The sequence below is a fragment of the Dipodomys merriami genome, unplaced genomic scaffold, assembly GCF_024711535.1.
Source record: "Dipodomys merriami isolate MVZ:Mamm:240054 unplaced genomic scaffold, mDipMer1.0.p SCAF_146, whole genome shotgun sequence".
Lineage (NCBI taxonomy): Eukaryota > Metazoa > Chordata > Mammalia > Rodentia > Heteromyidae > Dipodomys > Dipodomys merriami.
In genome coordinates, this window is record NW_027202782.1 from 1243984 (window position 1) to 1258546 (window position 14563).

General features: G+C 45.1%; 1 protein-coding gene across 3 annotated transcripts; it reads left to right on the plus strand.

Annotated features, from left to right (window-relative positions):
* Positions 1 to 2971: 2971 nt before the first annotated feature.
* On the plus strand, positions 2972 to 8609 carry Tmem177 (transmembrane protein 177). 3 transcript variants are annotated; one of them, XM_070021861.1, is made up of 3 exons: positions 2972 to 3029; positions 5191 to 5355; positions 7239 to 8609. In XM_070021861.1, exon 3 carries the CDS (start codon positions 7261 to 7263, stop codon positions 8191 to 8193), a length of 933 nt encoding a protein of 310 aa, XP_069877962.1. In that variant the 5' UTR covers positions 2972 to 3029; positions 5191 to 5355; positions 7239 to 7260; the 3' UTR covers positions 8194 to 8609. The 3 variants fall into 3 exon arrangements, with proteins under 3 accessions (XP_069877962.1, XP_069877964.1, XP_069877963.1); XM_070021862.1 differs by lacking the exon at positions 2972 to 3029 and adding an exon at positions 4737 to 4757; XM_070021863.1 differs by lacking the exon at positions 5191 to 5355 and having other exon boundaries at positions 2987 to 3029.
* The last annotated feature ends 5954 nt before the right edge of the window (positions 8610 to 14563 follow it).

Sequence of the window (14563 nt, forward strand, 5' to 3'; positions counted from 1 at the left end):
GCCTTGAGCAAAAGAAGCTCAGGGGCAGTGCCCAGACCCTGAGTCCAAACCCCAGGACTGGAAGAAGGAGGAGCAGGAGGAGGAGGAAGATGAGAAAGAGGAGGAGGAAGGAAAGAAAGAAAGGAAGGAAGGAAGGAAGGGAGGGAGGGAGGGAGGGAGGGAGGGAGGGAGGGAGGGAATAAAAAGAAAAGGAAAAAAAACTAGCATTTAGTCAATGTTGTTTCATCTCATCTATGCCACTATTGTTTTCTTGTTAATTTGGTTGGTTGTTTTTTCTTTTTTCTTTTTTCTTTTTTTTTTTTTTTGGTCCGGTCGTAGGGCCTGAACTTTGGGCCTGGGCACTGTCCCTCAGCTCTTCAGCTCAAGGCTAGCACTCTACCACTTGAGCCACAGTGCCACTTCCGGTTTTTTTCTTGTGTGGTGCTGAGGAATCGAACCCAGGGCCTCTGGCATGCAAGGCAAGCGCTCTACCACTGAGCCACCTTCCCAGCCCCAAATAAATGATTTTTTTTTTTTTTTGGTTGTGGGGCTTGAACTCTGAGCCTGAGCACTATCCCTCACTCTTCAGCTTAAGACTAGCACTCTACCATCTGAGCCACAGTGCCACTTCCTGGTTGTTTTTTCTTTACCACCTATCCTCATTACCCTTTGGTTTTGTTTTAACTAGAATAAGTAGTAGACATCATGTCTTTTCACCTAGAAATACTTTGATTTATATCTCTCATAAGGATTTTTTGGTTTATGAAAACTCAATGCCATAACCCCTCCTGGAAAAAAAGCAATAATTCACTAATATCACCAAATATGCAATCTATATTCAAAATTCTCCAATTGTCTCAAAAGTGTCTTTTTACTTTAATGCAGAGCCAAGCAAGCCACATACATTTATCTTCTGCCTTTCAAGTATCTTATTCTTTCTTCTTTTTTTTAAAATTTGTTTTTGCTGGTACTTGGGGCTGTAAGCTCTTGCTCAATGATTTCACACAAAGCTGGTGCTCTACCATTGAAGCCATACCTCTACTTCTGGCCTTGCTTTCTGTTCAACTGGAGATAAGAGTCTCACAAACTTTTCTGCTCACACTGACTTTCAACTGCAATCCTCGGATCTCAGCCTCCTAAGTACTAGTATTACAGGTATGAGGCACTAGTACCTTCTGTAGTTTGTATGCTATGGATTTGTTGAATAAAGAACATCATTTGCCTGTCCATCCTATATTTGGCTGAGGCTACACGGATTTACAAAATATCTGAGCAGCCAATTTTTATGTCAGAATGAGAAGAGACCTTAATACTAATAGCCTGATGATATCAATTGTATTGATCATTATGCATTCATGAGCTTATGTTATCCCCACAACAATGCTGGGAGGTAAGTAGTATTGTCATCCTTAGAGAGGTTAATTTGCCCAAGGTCACACAGCTAGGGAAGTTGTAGAGCCAAGATCTAAGACCAGGCAGTTTGGCTCTGGTGTCTGAGGCTCTTCACCATAGGAAAGCTTATTTGTGGTCACTGACACTTTCCAAGGCTAAGATTGAAGGAAGACCCAGACCAGAGCTTCCTTTTCAAGACAAGCCACTTCAAGTGACCGCTCATATTAGCTATATAATGAAAAACCTAGGCCACTATTTTCCTTGAGAGGCATTATGATCCCCATTTTAGAGATGAGGTCCAGAGAGGTAGCATCCTTTACTGGAAGTCCCCCTGTGACTCAAGCAAGTTCACTTTTTCTGGGCTGCAGTCTCCTTAAGCAGTGATTTTGAACCGGTTTCTGAGGCTCTACCTGAGTGAGCCAGGACCTCTGTCTCACCAGCTTATGACTTCACAGGAGGCTACAGGGCCAAGTCTGAGACTGGCCTCAGGATGTCCCCATGGGATACTCAAGAAGCACAGGGTTAGCTGAGAACAGACATGGTCTGACTGGCCTGTCTTGATTGATACACTGCAGTCAATTCTGTGATAGGAAACGCTGCCCAGAGAGAAATACTCAGGGACACAAAGCCCTCCTACTCCAGTGCATACTAGTGTATACTCCTTGCTCAAAGCTCCTGGCCTCATTTTTTTCATCTTCAAAATGGGGATAATCTCTTCCAAGGATCAGTAAAAAAAACTTTTTCTGCAAAGGGCCAGTAGTATTTTATGACTTGCTGGGCCAGACTGTCTCTGCCCCTGCCACTCTGCTCTACAGCTACAACCAGTAAAGGAAATAGCTGTGACCAGCAGCCAAGGTCACTTACAAAAATAAAGTCGCTAGTGGGGTTTGGCTTGCAGGCAAGCCTATTCCTGACCTACCTCACATTACAGCTGAGGAAAAGGTGGCAGATGCACTGTGTACTGTGCAGCGCGGGCACTTTAGAGCAGCTGCGGGGCAGCTTATGCCTGTAATTCTAGCTATTCAGGATCTGAGATCTGGAGGATTCCCCGTTCAAAGCCAACCCAAATTCCTCCAAAATAACCTGCAAAAAGCAGAGCTGGAGGTGTGGGCTAAGTGGTAGAGAGCCAGCCCAGCAGGCCGAACATGCCAATTCAGAGCCAGTGGGCGGTTCCACCAAGTGGGCATGGGCGTGGCCGTCTGATTGGGCGAGGACGGAAGGGCTGCGCCACAGGCCGCCTGGGGACGCAGGCGGGGCTGTCGTTCCGAGGTTCCGAGGTTAAAGGGGACTGCCAAGGTCCCGGCTCCTAAGGACCGCCCCCAAGGACCTCGGTTTGGAAACGGGCCTCCGGTGCTGCCCTGAGCGTCGGCTGGGTGACACGTCCCCGCGCCACACGAAATATCCCACGGGTGCGGCGCCCCGCCGCTTCCGGACCCCAAGAACTGGCAGCCGAGCTCCGACCCGCCCTTCCACACCGCCCCCGACCCCACCGACTGGGGATAACTTCCGGTCCCGCCCCTTTGGAGCTCCGCCCCCACCGCCCTTTACGGGTTAGCGGAGGCCCAAGCCACGCCCTAAAGGCTCCGCCCCCCAGCGCGCAGACCGGCGTGCTTTGCGGCCGTCCAGCGTGCTGGTTCTTCGTGGGGGCTGCGGCTGAGGTGAGCGCGGCGAGCGGGGCGGGCGCCGGGTGGCCTGGGAAGCCACTCTTGGCTCCTAGATTCCCGGCGGGGTCGTGTTCGTGCGACTGAGTAGTCCTAGGGCCCCCGAGTGGAAGTATGGCCGGGACCCATGGCCTCCCAGGTCTCCGCGGCCCGCCTCCCAGGCGATCCCCGAGCTCGCCTGGGCGCTGGCGGGCCGAGGGGCTCGGGGATCTGGACGCAGACCTCCAGCTTCCGGGTTGGGAAGCATTGCAGGACTGCGGGGACGTGGGCGGGAGCTCCGAATTAAAGTGGGCGGAGCAGTTAGTTACCCTGCATTCTTGTCTGCCACCACACCTTGCTCAGTAAACACTGCCTTTCACAGATGGGAAGACGGTGGGTTTCAATCATAGTTAATTGGGATCATTAGTGACATTCACTGACGAAATAGTAGAGCATTTCTCAAAAGTAACTGTCAGACCAAGAAATGTACTCATTGCCTTACTCATGTAACTGTAACCCCTCTGTACAGCATCTTCACAAGAAAATAAAGAATTAAAAAAAAAATAACCTGCCAGAAAAGGGGTGGGGTAGGAAGGTGAAACCGTATTAGCTTTGAGTTGATGCTGAGAGAAGTTGACATGCTTTGTTGTTGTTGTTGCCAGTCCTGGGGCTTGAACTCAGGGCCTGCACACTGTCCCTGAGCCTTTCTACCACTTGAGCCACAGCGCCACTTCCGTCCGTCCTTTACTGTTTATGTGGTACTGAGGAATGGAACCCAGGGCTTCATGCATGCTATGCAAGCACTCTACCACTAAGCCACATTCCCAGTCTTTAACATGCTTTTTGGGGGGTGGCTCTCAATTTTATTGTTTTTGGCTAGTGGTCTGCCACCAGTCCAGTATTTTACTGGTTCATTGGAGATAGTGTCAGACTTTTCTGACCTAGTAAACCATGTCTTCTCATCCCAGCCTCCTGAGAAGCTTAGATAACAGATGTGAGCCACTAGCACAGTGTCTTGACATGCAGTTTTTTCCACTATTGTATGTGATTTAGCATAACAAGTTGTCCAAAATGACAAGTTTGCTATGGACATCCCTCAGTCTATAACAAACACTGCATCTGTGTTTGCTGGCTAGGCTTGCTACAAGAAAGTACCACAGACTGGATGACCTGATCTGCAATGTATTTTCTCACAGTTTTAGAGGCTAGAAGTCCAAGACCTAGGTATAGGCAAGTATGGTGTCACTTGAGGCCTTTCTCCTTGGCTATTAGATGGTCATTTTCTTCCAAGATGCTCCTGTTCCCTCTGTGTGTTTATGTCCCAGTCTCTTTTTATAAAGGCACCAGATTGGATTAGAGCACATCCTCATTTTCCTTTCCTTTCTCAAGACCCTAACAACAGCCATAATCTCATATACTGAGAACTTGACCTTCAATATGTGAAGTTGGAGGGACACAAATCAGTTCTTACACTGCCACTTTGGGTTAGAAGTGTGGTAATAGAACATTTGATTAAAGTGGTCCTGAGTTCAAATCTCAGTAACACACACACACACACACACACACACACACACACACACACACACACACACACACACACACAAGAGATCCTTGTCACTTCGATCCATTTGCTTAACCTGTCTGTACGTCAGATTTGTTGTGTGTTTTTTTTGTATCCTCAGGTTCCACATCTAGAGATTTGACCAGTCACAGGTCCCAAATATTTGGGGGGAAAATTATCCATAGGTACAGACTTCTTTCTTTTCATTACACCTTAAACAATACAGTAGAACAACTTTATGCATAGCATTTGCATTGCCTTAGGTGTTTTAAGTAATCCAGGGATGATTTTAAATACATGGAGAATGTATGGAGGTAATACATAAATACTAAACCATTTGTGTAAGACTGTAGCATCTGTGAATTTGAGTTATATATAAGGATGCTGGAACCAATCCCTTGCAGATATAGAGGGACCACTATGGTGTGTGTTGTGTGTGTATAAATGTATATATATAAATACTTTTTTTTGTTTATTAGGAATAATTGTTTAAAATTGTTTATTACCTAATAGTTTATTCAGCATTATTCATTAATACAGCTGGTCCTTCATAACCATGGATACATCCATGGATTCAACTAACCAAAGGTTGAAAGCACTTATTTTTTTCCCTTGCAGTTAATCCTTAAGCAATGGGAGATAAACATACATTGTAGTTGACTGCAACCAGGGACAGCAGGACGGGATACTGGAGCTGAAGAAACAAGAAAGGAGACAGAGGATAGAAGAACAGGGTACCAGGGGTCCAGCATTCACTGGCTTTTGAAGCCCTAGCTCCCATAAGTGAGTTTATTTGTTTAATTCAGTACAGGAAAAAAATTACTATAGGTGGTACAGAAAACAAGCTGTTAATCTATCTTGTGGTTACAATCATTAACATAAACCATAATTTGTATACATAGTAATAACTAACTTCCTATAGCTAGGGAACAATGAGAAGTGGTGACCATAACACAAACATTCATCTTATTCCCATTGTCTCGTGTTATAGGGGCCAATCAACTGTGACTCAGATACCATCAGGTCCAGTTAAGTTGTAACATACATTTATCTTGCCTTGCCTGTTTTGACCTTTCCAGAGTCCAGTTCTCAGGCTTCTGAGTACTGAGAAGGTGGTGTTCCAACCTGTTAACCTTTTCCTGATCTCAAAGCTCAGCTCCAAAGTTCCCAAAAATACATGCTGCATTTACATTAGGTATCAGGTATTATAATACTCTAGAGATGGTTTAAAGTATATGAGAGAATGTGCATATGCTTCAAACATCAACAAACTTCAAAGCAAAGGAGCATCTTGTATTTTAGGACTTGCTTGGTCAGACAGTCCCTGTCCTAGCTATTCTGTCTTTCTATCAGGAAAGCAGCCACAGACAACCTATAGTTTATATGCCAATACTATGCCATTTTACACAAAGAACTTGAGCATCCTTTGCTTTTGATATCTACAAGGTGTCCTGGAACTAAGCTGTTACAGATCCTGAGGGACAACTCTATAGGGAAAGTTCTCAGAACTCTGTGTAGCATATAATAAAGTGTTCAACAAGTTAAACATGGGATGCATTTTTAGGTTAGTGATCACAAGCTTCACTGTAGGATGAATGGTGGGTAGAATGAAGCAGTTAAGTACTTGATGCTGTGCCCAGTCTTGAGAATAAAAATAATAACTACAAGCCAGACACCAGTGGCCCATACCTGAAATCCTAGCTACTCAGGTGGCTGAGATCTGAGGATCATGATTTGAAGCCATCCTGGGCAGGAAAGCCCATGGGATTCTTATCTCTAATTAACACACACACACACACACACACACACACACACACACACACACACGAAGTAGGGTGGCATTGATCAAAAGAAATGTACTCATTCCTGATTTATGAAATAGTAACACTATATCACCGTTATAATAGCAATTTTTAAAAAAGGGCCAGAAGTAGAGCTGTGACTCAAAGTGGTAGAGTGCTAACCTTGAGCAAAAACTGCTCAGCGACAGCATCCATACCCTGAATTCAAACCCCAATAGTGGCACAAAAAAGTAAATATTATAGCTATTATCAGAAGGAATGTCTGCTTATGCCAGACACTAAAATACTTCTAAATACAGTCATTGTATTACTTAAGTTAAAAAGGATATGGCCAGTGGCTCATGCCTGTAATCCTAGCTACTCAGGAGGCTGAGTTCTGAGGATTACCAGTCTTAAGAAATCTGGGCAAGAAAGTCTGTGAGACCTTATCTCCAATTAACAACCAAAAAGCCAGGAATAGAATTGTGGCTCAAGCAGTAGACCACTAGCCTTGAACACAAACACTCAAGGACAGCACCCAGGCCCTGAGGTCAAACCCTAGCATTAGCACCAAAAAAAAAAAAAGGAAAAAGGATATGGGCATCTGGTTGTGGATGAGCATGCCTATAATTCCGTCTATTGGGAGGCTGAGGCAGATGTTTTACCTGGGTAATTTAGCAAGACCAGTCTCAAAATAAAATTTAAAAAAAAAAAACAGCTGGGAATTGTAGCTCAGTAGTAGAGCCTTTGCCTGGCAATTGCAAGGTCATGGGTTAATCTCTAGTACTAGAGGGGAAGAAGGAGGAAGAGAAAATAGCCTTGAAGGATGTTCATTCTGCAAGCAGAACTGGAAACCATTGGCTGACTTCTCTTTCTCTTGACCAGGTTGTCACCAGCGACAATACTAATGGCTGGTCCCCTGTGGAGGGCAGCAGTCTTTATACAGAGACATAGGACAGCTCTCTTGGTGGGTTCCTGCACAGGCCTGTTTGGAATTCAAATTTCATACCACCTGTGCCCAGATCCCATGGTCCGGTGGCTCTACCAATACTGGCCAAAGGGCCAGCCAGCTCCACTCTTCCCAGAACTGCAGAACCTCTTCCAAGAGGTGCTCCAGGACCTGGGTGTCCCATCAAGCCACTCCTACAAACCCTTTACTACCTTCATCTTCCAGCCTCTGAGTGCCGGTTTCCCAAAACTCCCTGCTGGGGCTGTAGTGGGCATCCCTGCCATCTTCCTGGGTAACCTAGTAACCACTGATCATCCAGTCATTGTACATGGGCAAAAAGTGGACTGGCAAAGCCCAGCAGGCACTCGGCTAAGAGATGCCTTGACCTTGTCCCATGGTGCCCAGAAATTCGCCTTGGCCAGGGAGGTGGTGTACCTGGAGAGCAGTGCAGCTGCCCTGCAGGCTGTGCCAGCCCCAGCTTGCCTGGCAGGAACCTGGGCACTTAGCGTGGGTGCTAAGCATGCCCTAGGGCTCTACGGAGGCCCTAGGAGCTTACGAGCGGCCTTCAACATGGCGGCAGCATTGGCAGGCTTTGTGGTTTACGCCTTCTGCACAGACTCTCTCACTCATGCTCTGGAAGGCTGGCTGGACCGTCGCACAGCTTCCCTATCTCCAGACTATGCCCGCGGTGGAGTTGAATTCTATGAGAAGATTCTATCTGGCAACCTGGCCCTGCGCAGCCTTCTAGGCAGGCATGGAGAAAAGCTGTTTGCACCCAGTGGGAACATCATCCCTAAACACTGGTTCCGCATCAAACATTTACCTTACACCACTCGCCGGGACTCTGTACTGCAGGTATGGAGGAGGACACTGAACCAAGGGCACTCCTGAGGAACCCCTCACCAGGACATTCCTACCTTGCCCGGGTACCTGAGAAGATCTTTTTTTTTTTAAATTAATTTTTTTATTTTATTTTAATTTAATTTTTATTGTGAAAATACCGTACAGAGGAGTTACAATTACATGGGCAAGATAACGAGTACATTCTGAGAAGATCTTTGATGCCTCTGCACCCTTAGCCCAAGGTCACAAAAATGTCAAACCGCAGTTAGTATAGATCCTCTCCTTGCCTACCACTTACAGACTTGGTGACATTAGACAAGTCCTTGTACGATCTGAACCTTCCTTTCCTCAATTGTAAACTAGGGAGAAGACAACTACCTCAAAGAATTATTCAGTTGTGTGAAACCATGAGCAGGAGAAGGGCCTGGCAAACAGCGCCCTAAATAAACAAGGTGTTGCTCCTACTTGGTCTTTGGGTTCTAGTGGACTGTGGAAGTCAGGCTATGTCTCACCACCAAAGATGATTATAGTATGTCAACTCCTGCAACAAACAACCATCCGTCTACCTATCTGTCAAACCCCAGTTCCTCCATGGTAGAGGTGAGAAGATTTAAGAGATGAAGATGTGAAGTTAGCCTGAGGCTGCTTTAAGGTAGAGCCTTATGGTTAATGTGATCAGTAGGGTCCTATGGATGCAAATGGCACACAGAGAGAAGGGAAACCCCAAAGAGAGGTAGGTGGTAAGGAAACCAGGAAAGCCCCTAGACCTGATAAGAGTGAAGTTAATGTGGCAGGAGCTCTGCTTGTAGGTAGAGGAAGGAGAAAAAAAAAATGCAAAATAACCTTTACTGTGACAGTCCAAAGCAGGCAGCCTTCCCAGCCACAGAACATGATCAGGGATTGCAAAGAAGAGGTTCAGTGGGGGAAACTTAGAGGAGAAGAGTAAGTCATTCCAGGTAGAGAGGTGTGCACATGTTTCTACTGAACATGAAAGGCCACATGGACCACCTATTTGGCTGGAGAAATATTACTTGGAGTCTGGACATACTAGGCTTCTCACCACTCCTCACTACTGCCCTATCTGTTCTTAATCTTGGCAAGAGCCAAGATAGCAGCATCAGGCATTCCTGCAGATCTGCCCCAACAGTAAGGTAAGGGCTAGAGGCTGGAGATGTGGAAGATGTTCCAGTGTTTAAATATGACTAGTATAATAGGTGTTTTGCACCAATTATACTAGTCATATTTAAACACTGGTGCATTTACTGTTACTGAAGTTGTGAAATTGACATAATCATATAATACTCTTAGTGACATAAGATGGCTGCCAGTGATTTATGGACTTACTGTTCTTGACTTTGTGTAATCTCCCCATGCTTCCTTTAGTTATAAGTAATACAATATGGCAACATTGAGAGTGCTGTAGTTTCAATCTGGAATGTCCCCTGGAATGGCCTGAGTGTTAGATGCTTGGTCCCCAGGGTAGCACTTTTGGGAGGTGGTGCAACCTTTGGGAGGTGGGAGCTGTGGGGGATCATTGAGTTATTGAAGATATGTCCTCAAAGGGGCTAGTGGTACCTCAGCCCTTTCCTCATTCTCTCTGCTCCATCATGTACTTCCACCTTGATAGGCCACCTTACTTACCATGGACCTAAAAGCAATAGGGCCAACTATATAGACTGTAAGCTCCAAAACTATGAGCCAAAATAGCCTTGTTACAATTGAGTATCTCAGGTGTCTTTTTTTCTTTTTTCTTTTTTTTTTGGTTGTGGAGCTTGAACTCCGGGCCTGGGAGCTGTCCCTAAGCTCTTCAGCTCAAGTCTTACCAGTTTGAGCCACAATGCCACTTCCAGTTTTCTGGTGGTTAATTGGAGATATGAGTCTTAGACTTTTCTGCCCAGGCTAGTTTTGAACCATGAACCTCAAATCTCAGCCTCCTGAGTAGCTAGGATTACAGGCATGAGCCACTGGTACCCAGTTCAGGTGTTTTTTGTAGTAAGCAAGGCTATCAGAGGGTATGCCATGATTAAGTTAGAAAATATTGTGACTTCCTAGCAAACTGCTGTTTTTATGAAACAAGTTGCCATGCTAGAGAGGCCCAGGTGGCAGGAAGCGTGATAAGGTGGCTTCTGATCAGTAGCTATCAGAAAACTGACCTCCATCCAACAGCCCACAATGAACTGGATCCTGCCCACAGCCATATGAATTGGGAAGAGAATCCTTACCCAGACCAGCTTTCAGACAAAGCCTCAGCCTTAGCCAACCTTTTTATTGCTGCTTATTGAGAACCCCAGAATCAGAGGGCACAACTAAGGTGTGCCTGGATCTTGGCCCCATAGAAATAATGAGGCCATAGGTAATAGGTAAATACATTACTACTTGATAAAATGTTTAGAAAAAAATGTGACTTAAAAAAAAAAACTTGTAAGCATCACAAACCTATATATTTTGGTCCAGTCACTTCAAGCACAGAAATTAATCATATGCCTATAAACCAACAGAAATTAAATAGTATGTGTTGAAAGATGTATTTAAGAACATTAGCAAGCTGGGCGCTGGTGGCTCACAACTGTAAACCTAGCTACTTAGGAGGCTGAGATCTGAGGATCACGGTTCAAAGCCAGCCACGGCAGGAAACTCCATGAGACTCTTATCTCCAATAAACCACTAGAAAACCAGAAGTGGTACTGTGGCTCAAGCGGTAGAGCACTCGCCTTGAGCTGAAGAGCGCTAGGACAGCACCCAAGCCCAGAGTTCAAGCCCCACGACCAACAATAACAACAACAAAAAGAACATTAGCTATAAATACATTTATTTTTATTGTGTGTGTGTGTGCGCGCGCCAATACTAGGGCTTGAATTCAGGGCCTGGACTTTTTTTGCCCAAGACTGGTGCTCTGTCACTTGAGCCACAGCTCTACTTCCTGCTTTTTGGTGGCTAATTGGAGATAAGAGAGTCTCAGACTTTCCTGCCTGGGCTGGCTTCAAACCACCATCCTCAGATCTCAGCCTCCTGAGAATTACAGGGATGAGCCACTGGCACCTAACTAAATACATTTTTAATAGAAATAATTAAAAGATTGGACAACAGTGACTCAAGAAGTTATGAATTGTGTTTAGCCACTAAAATGTATACTGATAAACTGATAGGAATTTGTAGAAATATAAATAAGCCAGGCACTGGTTGTTCATGCCTATAATCGTAAGTATTTGGGAGGCTGAGTTCTGAGGATCACAGTTTGAAGCCAGCTGGGTCAGGAAGATCCATGAGACACTTCCAATTAACCACCAGAAAACTGTGGCTGAAAGTGATAGAGTGCTAACCTTGAGTGAAGAAGCTTAGATACAGCATCCTGAGTTCAAGTTCCAGCCCTGAGTTCAAGCCCCACAACCGGCAAAAAAGATATAAACATCATATAAAATTCTTAAAAATATAAAGTGCTACCTACATACTGATTACAAGGACATAAACTAAGCAAGAAATTCACAGTCGGAAGCAATGTTATGGTGGAATTTTGAATAATTCTATTCTTAACATGCACACACATGCATTTGTATAAAGTCTTGCTCAGTGGATCCTGGACCTTTGCTTTCTTTTTGCATCAAGGTGACAGATTCTGCATCCCTGCTCTGGCTCTGCATTCTTGGGGTGTGGCCAACCTTCTGTCTGTAACTGTGGCAGCCATGAAAATGTGCTCCTCAGACCTGCTGGGGGAGCACACTTGACTGACAGCCCAAGCTGTTGTTTCTCTAGCTCCATCACCACATTCACTCTGAGGCCATGCCTTTGCCCCCTGCTTTTAGCCAGTGACCACATGGTAGCCATAATCCTGCAGGTGAGCAAATGACCTAAGAACTCCCTGTAGTCTGGGAAAGCCTTTCTTAGAACCCTGATATCTGTGACCCTTCTCCTCCCTCCCCCTGCCTCTTCCATGTCCCTTCTGCCTTTTCCTTCAGGTATTTTTACCAGTGCAGCTCTCATTCACAGATTCATGTCTTGGTGGTATCTAGGCACAGAGAGCCTCAATTACATCTTTCGCCGTGCAGGTGTAGTATGAGCTTAAGCTGAGTCCTACAAAAGAGACTGACAAGCACACCTGCAGTGACATGAGATCAATGCCATGAACTTATGTGAGGAAGCACTGGAAAGGGCAACTAACAACCTGTAGTGGCGGACAGGGAGGTGCTAAAACCCCAAAGGGTGAGTGAAAGAATTCATACTAGTAATACCCAGTATGTGAATGAGAATGATGCTCACATATCAATGCTTTACATATATTTACTCATCCCCACAATAGTCCCACAGTCTTCTGTTGTATTCTGAATGCTTATGTCTCTCCCCCTTTCACACATTGAAACCCTGTCCTCCATGTGGCAATATTAAGAGATAGGGCTATTAGAGGCAGAATGGGATTAGTGTCCTTAGAAAAGAGGACCAAAGGAACCCATGTGCTTCCACCATGCAGAGACACAGAGAAGACACCATTTATGAGGAGCATATCCTCATCAGACACCAAATCTGTTGGCACCTTGATCTTGGATTTTCTATCCTCCAGAATTGTGACCCATACATGTCTATGTTTACACATGACTCAGCATAGGGCATTTTGTTATAGTAGCCCAAATAAACTAAGATATCACCATTTTACAGAAGAGGAGATCAAATCGTAGAGAGTTTGAGTAGCTTCCTACCAAGCAGTGTGGGGCACCAGATCTTAACGCAGGCACTTTAGCATCTTTGTTCTTACCACTATCACGTTAGCCAGGTAAAATGGGCCAGGGGAAGAACCCAGACAGAAGCTAGCAGTGAGATGGTTCTTACAGCTCAAGTCAGTTCAGGTCCAAAAGGAGACTAAACACACAGTGCTCCAAATGTCATGAAGAACCAGTGGCTGTCTACATCGTGACAGGGACTGACTTGTAGGAAATAAGGTCTCTGAAAAGTACATGAATAGGGGCTGGGAAGGTGTTCATGGTAGAGTGCTTGCCCTGCATGCATGAGGCCCTGGGTTTAATTCCTCGGCACCACATAAGCAGAAAAAGCTGGAAGTGGCGCTGTGGCTCAAGTGGTAGAGCACTAGCCTTGAGCTGAAGAGCCAAGGGACAGCACCCAGGCCCAGAGTTCAGGCCCCACAACCAACAAAAAAAAAAAAAAAAGAATAGCAGCTCTAAGGAGCAGCCCTACCTGCTAGAGGTGGGATTTGCATCTCACTGGAGAACTTAGGGTGATGAACCACTTCTTGCTGCAAATTCACCCGCTGAGGTAACAAACTAGATATCCACTATGTACATACTGTCATATAAAATGATGCTCATTGAAATGAACTCCAAGAAATGGAAACAAGGTTTTTATGGTACGTTTTTTCTTTTTACATTCGTGTGTTGCCTTTTGCCACTTTTTTATTTCTGTGTCCTTGGTTTTATATATAAGTTTATGTAATTTGGGAAGTTGAAGTACAAACAGGACAAAGGGTGAACCAATTCAGCAGTGATACTAGACACTATATTGTAAATGAAATATACAACTTGGGAGGGAAGGGGGTCTGGAGGGGAAAAACTGGGAGAAAAATGAGGGAGGTGGGGGTGACACTGTTCCAAAAAAATGTACTCATTGCCTGACTTATATAACTGTCACCCCTCTATATGTCACCTTTACAATAAATTTTCAAATGCTCAGAAACTGATGTAAAGACACCGAAAAAGATGCAGAATTAGCTGTCTACAGAGAAGGACCTCACCAAAGCTCTCCAATGCAAACCTCCAAAGAGATGCCAGGGCAGCTGCCAAGACAGGACACTAGTTGGCTAGATATGCACAGACAGTTCACAACATGCTTATTAATGGTGTTTGCTTTTACCAGCCCAATCAGGTGGGTACTACTTACTTGCTCAATGGCTTGGTTTTTCCAAGACTAAATCACTGTCAGTGTTGAATTTTCCCTAACTGTATCATATGAAAAGGCCATGGTACTCACCCTCTTACCCAGCAATAGACTGCTGTTTTTTTCAGGGCCCTGAGCTTAAGCTCCCTAAATTCATGTCAGAGGTGAACCCCAGCAGATTAAACCAGCCAGATCCTTTGTCATCCTCTACTTGAAGCAGTCCTGCAAGCCTGGAAGTGCATGTCTTTGTCAAATTGCTAAGGCAGGAAAGAACTGGAATCAGAATCCTGTGAGAAAATGGTGGTGGGGAGGGGAGTGTTGCTGTCAATGCCTCTGTAGACAGCCTTTGGCCTTGGAGCCAGACCATCTGAGTTAAGATCCTGGCTCTACAACTTAATGCTGATGGGTATATTAGCCTTCCTATGCCTCAGTTTCCCCCACATGAAAGTGCGAATAGTGACCACAAATAACATTTCCAAAACATCTTGAACAACGCCTAACCTAGAGTTATGCTGGAAGAAATTGAGCATAATTTCTCTTC

Coding starts and splice junctions, on each gene's coding strand:
- Tmem177 (XM_070021861.1), top strand. CDS start 7,261: ATGGCTGGTCCCCTGTGGAGGGCAGCAGTCTTTATACAGAGACATAGG.